General features: G+C 30.2%; 1 protein-coding gene across 2 annotated transcripts in view; it reads right to left on the reverse strand.

Annotated features, from left to right (window-relative positions):
* Positions 1-11621, reverse strand: part of LOC111638365 (ubiquitin-conjugating enzyme E2 S-like) — a 30143-nt gene extending 18522 nt beyond the window's left edge. The window contains exon 1 of one of the 2 annotated variants that reach the window (XM_023384068.1): positions 11373-11621. In XM_023384068.1, the coding sequence (XP_023239836.1) occupies positions 11373-11381 (9 nt within the window). In that variant the 5' untranslated portion in view covers positions 11382-11621. The remainder of the gene's footprint in view (positions 1-11372) is intronic. The other variant, XM_023384067.1, reaches the window with a different exon arrangement.
* Between the last annotated feature and the right edge of the window lie 197 nt (positions 11622-11818).

Raw genomic sequence — 11818 nt, forward strand, 5'->3', positions numbered from 1 at the left:
TCAAAATGACTTGTATCAGCAGTTTTTGATATAAACAAATTCCAGCACTCTTAGTATTAAGTGAAAGGATATGAATGTAACTATAGTGAGAAAGAACAGGCCATTAAAATATTTATAGGTACAAATGCGATGAAAATACTCAATACATTGGATTAAACTGGAAGTTCAAGAACTTGTGCAACATCAGGACTACATGTATTAATATTAGTAGCTGGCAGAAGAAAAATTTTGTTATGGGTAATGAAAATTTTGTTAAGTTCTATATTAAGTTTAACATTACTGAGGAGGCTGAAGCCCATATGGATAGTTTTAGTTGATGTTTTTTAAAATTACACCAGAGCATGCTGCATCAGATGGAAATCTTTTTAATTAAGTTTTCTGTAAGTAGGTGGAAAGCTGAGTATCAAAAATGATACTAAGGGTCACAAACATTATTCACAATTTCTAACTGGCCTGAAAATCATGATTTTTGTTTTGATTGAGTTTATTGTAAGATTTAATAATTTATTTAGTTCATCTATATTTTTTTAATATATATTGACAACAATTGGCTATTTTAAATTAATATCATCTGCATATGTATTTATAAAAGAATCTGAAATACTACACAGAGGCTTGTTGATATATGCAATGATGAATAAATTGCTAAAAATTGGTAAAATTGATAAAAATAAAAACCATATATATATATATGATATTTGATTGTGTGTGTATATATATATATATATATATGGTTTTTATTTTTATCAATTTACACCTCTAATAGTCATCCCACAAAGTTCTGTTTTTAGCAATTTATTCATCATTGCATATATCAACAAGCCTCTGTGTAGTATTTCAGATTCTTTTATAANTGTAAGTGGTTTATTTCTAACATTGCTTAATAATTACTTCTTACTTTTGTATCTATAAAATCAAGATACATATATATATATATATGTGTGTGTGTATTTATAAAAGAATCTGAAATACTACACAGAGGCTTGTTGATATATGCAATGATGAATAAATTGCTAAAAACTGGTAAAATTGATAAAAATAAAAACCATATATATATATATGATATTTGAGTGTGTGTGTGTATATATATATATATATATGGTTTTTATTTTTATCAATTTACACCTCTAATAGTCATCCCACAAAGTTCTGTTTTTAGCAATTTATTCATCATTGCATATATCAACAAGCCTCTGTGTAGTATTTCAGATTCTTTTATAAATACACACACACATATATATATATATATGTATCTTGATTTTATAGATACAAAAGTAAGAAGTAATTATTAAGCAATGTTAGAAATAAACCACTTACATCAAATTCAGTAGATAGATTTAGTTGTCCCTAACATTCTTCTTAATAAGCTAAGGCTTTAGAAATATCAATATAAACAATATATCTTGGAAGTTTTAGTTCATGATTTGTTATTATTACTTGTTGGATTTCTAACAGATTACTAATTGAAAAACTGTTAATACTGGAAAGAGAGAGGATATAATTGGAAGTAAATGGCTCTATACAAGCAAGTTTCAAACTTTTTAGCATTGCATGGAATCATTGAAATACAACAAAAAGAATTAGATTCTTTTTTTTAGGTAAAACAGAAATATTTAACAGACATTGACTACTTCATAAGTATGAATCCAGCTTTGAGTACAGAGGAAAACAGATGCAAAAATACAGAAGAGATAGACAGCAGATTTTTACAGAAGATAGGAATGCCTAGATTATAAGTACAGTAATACCCCGACTTACGCGAACCCGGAGTTACGCGATTTTCAAATCTCGTCGATTCGTCTTTTGTTTGAGCGCCACGCAACCCTTGATTGCTCACTCCCCCCACACTATTGTTCAGCTTACATGTTCAGATGTGTCATGCGGAATCCACATATAGCTACAATTTATTTTGTGTTATTTATTTCTGTGTTTGTTATATCTACAGAGACTCGAGAGACTCTACTATGTCATCCAAATGAAGTAGAACTAATTCTTCTGCATCAAACAAGAAAAGAAAAACTTTATCTTTGGAATGTAAAGTTAACATTGGGTATGTTCGTAAAGTCGAACGAGTTAAACGAGAATGAAGTCATCGTTATTCCTATTTCGTTAGACTTTTCAAACAATTCGTTACTAACGCGTTTAACTCGTTTGACATTATGAACATACCCATTATTAAAGACTTTGATACAAAAATGAAAATTTGTGAATTGGCAAAGAAGTTTGATCTACCGGAATTGTTGGTCAGAACAATTATAAAAGGCAAAGAAAAAATTCTGGAAGCTGTGAAAAATGCTCAACCTTTAAATTCAAGCATCATTCGTAAACATCACAGTATTATCGCTGAGATGGAAACAATGTTAAAATTATGGCGTAATAATCAAGTAAATGTGAAAAATTGTAAAATAATATAGGTCTAATTTGTTATACATATGTATTATCTAAGATTTTATTAAACATTTTATTCTAAATTATTGTTTTCTTTAGTCTCCGGCCCCAATTAAAAATTATTTGTATGTATTTATATGCGAAATTATACCCCGACTTAAGCAGTTACCGCTCGGTCCCACCTATCGCGTAAGTTCGGGGTATTACTGTACAATTATTTAGAGATTATGACATCATGAAGAACTGGATAGGAAAATATAGTATGGGGAGATATATAACCTAATTGATTTGTATTACTATAGTGGAGCTGCAGAGGTTTTTATTGAGCATCATGTACTATATTAAAAAAAAAAAAAAACAGGATTTAATTTGATTATAAATATTATATATTTCTTCATTAGCAATGTTATATGAAGTTTAAATGTAGATTTAGAGAATTTAGGAATAAAAACCCAAAAAGTTCTTGGATTGAAGACTAATTAAGAACAAATTTCTGGAAATAACTTTAATAGTAAATTTTACATTCATTGTAGTACTGTTTTAAGGTGACATAATGAAGGATTTCCATTTTCTTTCCATTTCTGCCATAAAGATCATACTTATATGATTGTGCATTTTTAAACGTCCTTGAATGCCATCTTTGACCATTTAGGTTTTATTTTTTTTATATATTTTAAAAACTGATTTATAGAATAAAAAAAGAATTTTGTATCCTATAAATCAAAAAGAATTTTTTGTTTTATATTAATTGAATAATCCAATAGAAAAGATCAGTTGAGAGAGATTTAGATAACAAAAGCCATTTAACTGCTGACCAGCTAGGAACAGAAATAGTATGGATATCATATGAAATCATGTATTTTGTTAATAATAATTTGTATTGCTTTAAATCTGACAGCAGGATAAGTGGTAATTTGGTATTGAAATGAGAGGACAAATCAAGAAAAGCATTTTGTCCAGTTGGAAAATCTATATGTTGATTACAGTTACAAAAGTAGAAGAAATTATTTAAAAAGAAATATTTATCTTACTTCTTCTCTATAGGTTTCTTACTAACTTCACTACATATTCTTTAAATCATTGTCTCTGGTTGTTTTTCAACAACTGTTTTAATGCATTCACTTCAGTAGATGTTGGGAATCAATGTTTTCTAAATCAATTTTTTTCTTGTTCTCATATATCTTTTGAAGAGAAATGTGATGAGTCAATGGCTGTAACTTGTTGGGATCATCTAAGACAGAGGTGGCGAACCTGTGGCATGTCGAAGAAATCATCTGGCACGTAACTAATTATATGATTTTGGTTTATCTTTTTCAATCAGATTCTTTACATTTACTCTAATTACAGCATATTATTTTATTTATTTAAATATACTTTTTTACAACTCTTTTTGCTCTATGGGCACTAAGAGGGCTTTTTTTTATTTAGCAAGTCCACAATGGGACAGCCAGGTGGTGAAAGAATGGATACCCACCTGAGAATTTTCTGGGGTTTTGATCTCGTATCTACAAGAGCGATAGCTATCACTTTGATCGCTCAACCATTCTGCTAAATTTAAATATAGTTACTCAAAGTCTAAAACTTCTGCACGCATAAACATTTTTAAAGAAAAGTATGCTAAATATGCTTACTATGTGGCATGCAGACTCAAAAAGATTCACCATCCCTGATCTAAGAGATATGTCAATGATGTTGCATTTAAGGCATAGAAGGGTACTCATCTCTTCTAATGTCGTACATTATTCCCAAGCTGTTTCTTGGCAGTGGTTTCACACATATCACCAATTTTTTCCCACCAATCTCTACAAAGTTACTGCAGGTGGACTACAGTGCTGTTTTTATCTTTAGAAGAGATTTTTCTGCTAGTATTTTATTGCAGTCAAGACACTAAAGAGCTCAAGATACTATCACAAAATTAGTACCATTATCTAAATACATGACAGAACACCTTCGTTTTCATGCAAAAAAAAAAAAAAAAATTGCCTCAAAGCATGCTTGAAGTCCTCCATTGAAAGTGGCATGACAAATTCCAAATGTATTGCACAATAAACTGAACAATTAAACAATACTGTCCAAGCTCTACAATTTCACTGCAACAGGTCTGCACCTGTTATTTAAAATGTGTCATAAAAAATAATTGTGGCTATTGTATCGTCCGAAATTATTTTTTATTTTGCACAAACAATATACAGTTTAACCCGATTATAATGTCATTGAATGTAACAACCCTAATATAATGTCAAATTTTTATCGGTTCTACGATTTTACTATACTAGATAATGTTAAAAAAACAGACTTGTAACGACATAAAACAGTTTTAATATCATATTTGAAGCACTCCCAAATTTACAAAATTAGATTACAAATTTTATTTAACACTAGCTGCAAGGACCCGCTTCGCTGGGTTTTTATTTGTGGGCAAAAAGTAATGGTAGTGAAGATTAAGATAATTACATTATAGCCAATCTTACCCGTTTTCACAGAATGCAAGAATTAGATCCCCCATTTCCAGACTAATTAGAGACCTGGTCCCGATTCTATTTCTGAATGTCGCCTGTTCACCTCAAGTCAAACGAACTATTTTCAACGTTTCTGGAACATTTACAATCGTTCTATAATCAAACCAATATTCGAATTTTATGTTCGAATTTAATTCAAATGTTGTTCGAATTAAATTCAAACATAACATTCGAAATAGAAAACTACTTTCAACCACTTTCAGCCCCATATCTCCCACACCCTTATAGCTATCGAGACGCAACCACAATAGTGCACAAATGCAGACTCGGGGCTACTACCACATACAAACACCATTCACGTGCGATGTGTAGTTTTGGCGGAAAAGTGAAATATAGGGACATACACGTCCATTTATATATATAGAAGAAACTATGTGTTCAGTCCTAAGGTCAGAGTTTACTTCTTAGAATGACTGTGGGTGGTATTCTTCCCTACCTGACTTCGGTGGAGTGAGATGGCTGTTTTGCCTGTTTGTAGAAGAGGGTCACCAATTTGTATTTTATTTTGACTCGATTCTCAGTTCCCTGACTACCTACGAGTCTGGATTTTTTTTTATGCGCAAATGATTTGGGTACCTAATACTCTGTGCCAAATATCAACTCTTGACATGTACTCCATACCTCTATGCTGATAAGAACATTGGGCAGTATGATTTTATAAACAAAACACAGTCTTGTCAAAAACGAATAAAAATTTAATAGGCCTATTCAAACTTTAAAACCCTTAAATTGTAATGCAAAAACATGAGAATTTAACCATTTTCATGGCATAGCCTATTTCTTGCTGGTTCATAAATGTTACCTCCAGTGATGAAAATTCTTTCACTTTCAATGGAACATGCTGATATTTCATAGCTATTTTGCTCAAATTAGGAAAAAGTTCAAAGAGAAGTTCAAAAGAGAACTTCTCCACCACAAAGATGGGTCACTGTCTTTGTATAAAAGGTAAATGTAAATATTTTTCTAATTCTTGATTGAAACGTTTGTTTGTTTGTTTTTTCCTTTTTAAAAACATACTCTTATTCATTCATTCATTTACCAGAAGTTAATTCATCAAATAAATTAGAAAAACTTAGAGATTATCCTCCATCTTGATCATCTCCAGAAATAGAAGCTTCAGGATTTAATTCTTCTTGAGATTTTGAATTATCAACACCATCTAAGCTTTAAATTGTCCATCTTTTTATTTCTTTTACCATATCTTTTTTTTTTTTTGAAATTTCATTTTGAATCTTGGCTCTATTAAAGATGACAAGCATAAAGACTTGTTTTCTATATGTGCTGAAAATCTTTTTTTATTGAATTTTCTAGCCCTTCTATTGTAGTATTAATCCTGCAATCACAATGGATCAGGACCAGTTTTGGAAAAAGGTCAATGTCATCAATACACCATCATGTTGATTCTAGAGTATCTTATAATCAAGATGGGTTGATAATAATAAGTGCAGAGCCTAACAGTTAGGAGCTGAAAGTTGAAATTTGGTACACAGTTAGGGTACGTCATGAGAACATACACTAAGAAGGGATTTTTCAAAATTCCCCCACAAGGGAGAGGGACAGGATTAAGACTTACCATGAAGAACTCGGCTTCTACTGTACTATTTTAGATGCCTTTTTGCATTTATGTGAAAAATCAAACATATTTTTAGACCCTTCTAAAAATTCTTAATGATATTTAGTGTTCCATTGTATATAAAGTTGACATGAGGAGTGCATATGCATAAGTTTGCTTTGTTCAAACTCTGTCTTAATGTTTGATTTTATATTTATGAATGATTCTGGAAGATCCAGCTTATTTTTCAAATTTATTAAACCTGAAGAAGAACCCAGAGTTATGAAAATGTTTGTTATTTATCATTTAGGGGTACTATGCACCAATTAGTGGTTGCAGTGAGTCTTATTTATTGTTATTCTGGTGTGGTAAGCAGATATCTAAAAATTTTCTAATTAGTCTCGGAAGAGGGGGAACTAATTCTTGCACTCAGTGAAAATGGATAAGATCAACTATAATCTAATAATCTTAATCTTTGCTATTGTTACTTTTTATCTGAGCAACAATAGGCTCATCTGCTAGTACAGTGTTTCTTAACAGGGGGCCAAGGCCCCCTGGGGGTCCATTAAAAAGTTTGCCGGGGGGCCGCCAAATTATGCAAAATTTATGCATATTTCTGTGAAAAAGGGTTCTCAACCATGATGGATATATATATATCCATATATATATATAAAATGCAATCAATTGCAATTAGATACCTGCATACAGATAGCATTACAAATAATTGAACCAAGAATTAACAAATTAGTTGAGGATATTCAGCAGCAGAAAGTTCGTTAAATTATTTTCAAATATTTTTTGTGTTTTCTATGAATTTTTAAATGTTTCTAATTTTATTTTTTGTTAAAAATTAATGAGTTTTTATGTTTAATTGTGAACTTTGAATGTTATTTAAATAGATAATGAAATAATAGTTATGTCTTAACATTTATTATGTAAAAAATAAAGCAATAATAAAAAAATCAATTAATTATAGATAATTTAACAAATATAAATTTATTATTAAAAAAATGGGTGTCACAAAAAATTATGAAATATTTGGTAAGCCACAAGTATAAAAAGGTTAAGAACCAATGTGCTAGTATTCTATAAATTGCCAAAGAATAAAGTGAACTGGACTAATATAGGTCTTTGAAAGTTATCTGAGTCATTACCCAAGATCAATACACTTTTTATAATTAAAATCTAATGTTAAGTGCAATTGTATTTTAAGTTCAGAACAACTCTATTCTTGTTAATTATGTTATATCTGTAGTAACAGATAGCTAGTAATCTGAATAACCTGCATATAATCTGAATTTTAAAACAATAGCATATTAAATGTACACCAATTGCTTTAAAATGTACAAATGTGCTGCTCTCAAATATTAAAAATTAAATACTATTACGTAAAACTAAAAAATAATTTCCATTAAAATTAATAACTGTATATTTCAAGCAGTCTCCAAAGATTCCACAGCCCTGTAGTTAATGCATTCACTCTTTAATTTTGCTTGAAAATTTTGAGTCGTTCATTTGTGCTTTTTCTTAGAGAAGTTAATTTTTTTTAAGAGTGTTAAATATAAGATTGTGTTAATAATCAATCATGTGGCTTCTTTTCCATCTTCATTTAATTAAAGATGGAAAAGAAGCCACGTGATTGATTATTAACATGATATTGTGTTTAACACTCTTAAAAAAAAATTTTAGTACAGTACAGTACAGTTTCAAAAACAACAAATAAACAGAAGTTAATTTGTTTAACAGTACTGGCCTCATCCCACCTTACATGAGTATTGTCTTGCATTGCAAAGCAGACTAGTATTGTTTACACTTTCTTTCTAATGTTCCATTAGTCCATCAGTTTGTTCTAAAATTTCTGCTAGTATAGCCTACATATGATTTCTAAGGTTATGGCATCATTGTTGGCAAATATCCTATAAATGCCTGAGTAAAACAATTTGTTTAGCCAGGTATTTACAGGATACTGTTATTTTATAGTACTTAAACATGTTGACAAGACTATCTATAATATGTCATTTCACACTCAAGCACAGTTTCAACGTCCTTAATAATATTTAACTCTAAATATCAATCCAATACTAAGAATGTGTAAAAGAACATTTAACTAGTATTTTGAAAGCAGGGTGTTTGTACAGGGTGTTTTTTTAGAGGTATACAAATTTAAAACGAAATAAAACATGTAAAAATAATGTTAATGGCCATGGTGTTGGCTTTATTTAAAAGATAATTTTATGCCATTAGCGTTTAAACATGATTTCGGGCATATGGGTGCCATGGCTGGCTTGAATGAAGCACAATCGGGAAGAACAATTTTCGACCACTTTATTGAGCAACTGGGGCCATATATCGACAATAACGTGGCGAATGTTGAGTAACTTACATCCATTAAAAGTCACTGTTTGGTGTGCTTTATGGACAGGTGAAATCATAGGCCCATATTTGTTTAAAGATGATGTCGGTCAGAATGTTACCATCAATGGAGAGCACTTTTGGAGCCATGATTGCTGACTTCTTCATTCCTCAGTTGAATGATATTGATGTGGCAGAGCTTTGGTTTCAACAAGATGGTGCAACATGCCACACAGCATGCGACACCATCAATTTATTGTACGAAACATCCAATGAGCGCATAATTTCGCATAATGGACCTGTGAACTGGCCTCCATAATCGTGTGATCTCACACCAATAGATTACTTTCTTTGAGGATATGTAAAGTCACTAGTCTACGCTAATAAACCACAGACATTAGACCACTTGGAAGTCAACATTTGCCATGTTATTACTGATATACGGCCCAGTTGCTCAATAAAGTGGTCGAAAATTGTTCTTCCCGATTGCGCTTCATTCAAGCCAGCCATGGCGCCCATATGCCCGAAATCATGTTTAAACACTAATGGCATAAAATTATCTTTTAAATAAAGCCAACATCATGGCCATTAACATTATTTTTACGTGTTTTACTTCATTTTAAATTTATATACAGTAGAGCCTCAATTATCCGACCCCCGATTAACCGACACCTCGGTTAACCGACCGTCCTAGTCGGCAAATTTCAAATGTCCGCTAGTGATGTGGCGCTACAATATTTGGCTATGTCTTGGCTACTTTAATATTATTTTTACGTGTTTTAGTTGGCAACATTCATTCGACCATGAAAAAGGGAGCCAGTATTTAAACGAGGCTTAATTTTTAACGATACAATAGCGACGATTATTATTTTAAAAAATTTTTGTTAGGCTTAACATTGATGAAAATTCAACGTGAAGTAGGTTAATAGCGATATACTAATATACTAATTACATGGGATATAATAAAATACTACACTAATAATGGATTTTTTCATACTTTTCGGTTATCCGACCAACCCCAGTCCCCAATTGAGTCGGATAATCGAGGCTCTACTGTACCTCTAAAAAAAAAAAAAAACCCTATACAACTTACGATGAAGCAAAATTGCAGGTATGTAGTAGGTGACCAGTCTATTTCATATATACTGCAATGTATATTCTATAAGAATCAGGAAGGGGGAAAAAACCATTTTATTACTAGAGAGGTTGCGCCGAAGTTTTCATCTATAAAATGTGAACATTGAAATCTTGTAAGAGGCACTTGACATTCTGTACTATTTTAGAGATGTTCACATTTTAGAGATGAAAACTTTGGCTGTAATCCCGCTGCTTTCTTGCTCTAACTCCAAAGTAAGCCCCAAGTCAGCCACTTTCAAAAATTGCCAAAAGTCAATAAATATGATGTCATTGATGATATTCTAATTAATTGATATATCTTTTACAAAAGATTTCCAAATATAAACATCTAAGAGCCAGATTTTTAGATTAAAGCAAAATAATTGCCAGATTTCATTGGGTTATATTAATGCTGATTTTTAGATTAAAATAGTTAGTAGAATTAATATAGCCCAATGTAATCCAGAAATAATTTGACTTTAAAAGATTTCCATTGCATACTACAAAAGACTGCTGTTCGATCACTAATTGTCAACATTTATGATACTACTTTTAATTATTTGCAATTGTGATTGAATAGCAGTTCAATTTAATATTTAACGGTGCTTTCAATTTAAACAGCAGATATAAAGATAAACTATTCTCCTAGTGTGTAGACAAAGATCTGTTTATCAGAACAAGCGAGATTTAAACAGAGTGCAAAGCATTAATTTTACAGGATGTCCAAAGATCTTTAAAAGAAAGTCAGTTATTAACACGAGAATGTTCATCAAGTAAGCGTAATCAAGAGTTACTGCAATATTCAGTTTATTATTTAGGAATCATGCCATGTTAAATAAGACTATTATAAAGGATTGGAAAAGTCTAGTCAATAAGCCATCACATCAAAAAGTTAACCTTAAGATTATTATAAATTATATTAGATAAAAAATATATACACACAGTATATTCAAATAATATGAATGAATAAAAAGTACTTAGTCATATATGACTGAATATTCAGTTATTAATATCATTTAAAATTCTTATTTTAGTTCAATATTTATCTATTTTCCTTACATATAACTTATGTTAATTTTAATGGTGATTTCTATACAATATGTGTGAAAAAGACTTTAAAACATACATTTATTACAATTTATCTTCTACTATGAGTCGTTTGATAAACTAAAATTATAATTACTAAATTGTTTTCGTTTTTAGATTCTAACATGTTTTATAAGCTCAAAAAATCTGTTATTTGTATATATATTACTCAGATAGATATTTTAAAATGTATTTACTGAGAAAATTACCAAACAAATCAACTTTATGCACATATATTTATAAGAAATCCATCTGATCATTTTTACTGCAAAATTAGTTATGTTGAATCATTAGGCTTAGCGACTCTTTTTGTTCATAAAATAAAAATATTATTTCAAATTTACATATAACATACTTACACTAGACATCGTTTTGAAGATCTACTATATCTTAATTTTTTAACTTCTGCGATTTTTTTGTTAAAATACTTAAGTTCACAAGGCCTATTTTCAACGTCTTCGGACAACTAGACTAATAACAGTTGCTATGACAACGACTGCTCTCAGTGGACGGTTTTGATTTGAAATTACACCAATGACTTTTCTCACTGCGTCCGATTGGTCGAATTGAATTTAAACTATAATATCTTATCCAATAGAAATATTTTCGTAAATTACGCTTCCTTCCTATTACATATTTCGATTTAAAATCTTATTGAAATAATAATATCGGAATCGTATAAAAAATTATATTTACTAATAATTATAATAATAATTGTAACTTAAGACAAATATCGTTACAATTTTCATACGAAATATTAAATTTTATCTTAATTACAGAATAAAAAATAAACACGTATAATTTA

This window comes from Centruroides sculpturatus, unplaced genomic scaffold, assembly GCF_000671375.1.
Source record: "Centruroides sculpturatus isolate CEXI.00-Female unplaced genomic scaffold, Cexi_2.0 scaffold1014, whole genome shotgun sequence".
Classification (NCBI taxonomy): domain Eukaryota; kingdom Metazoa; phylum Arthropoda; class Arachnida; order Scorpiones; family Buthidae; genus Centruroides; species Centruroides sculpturatus.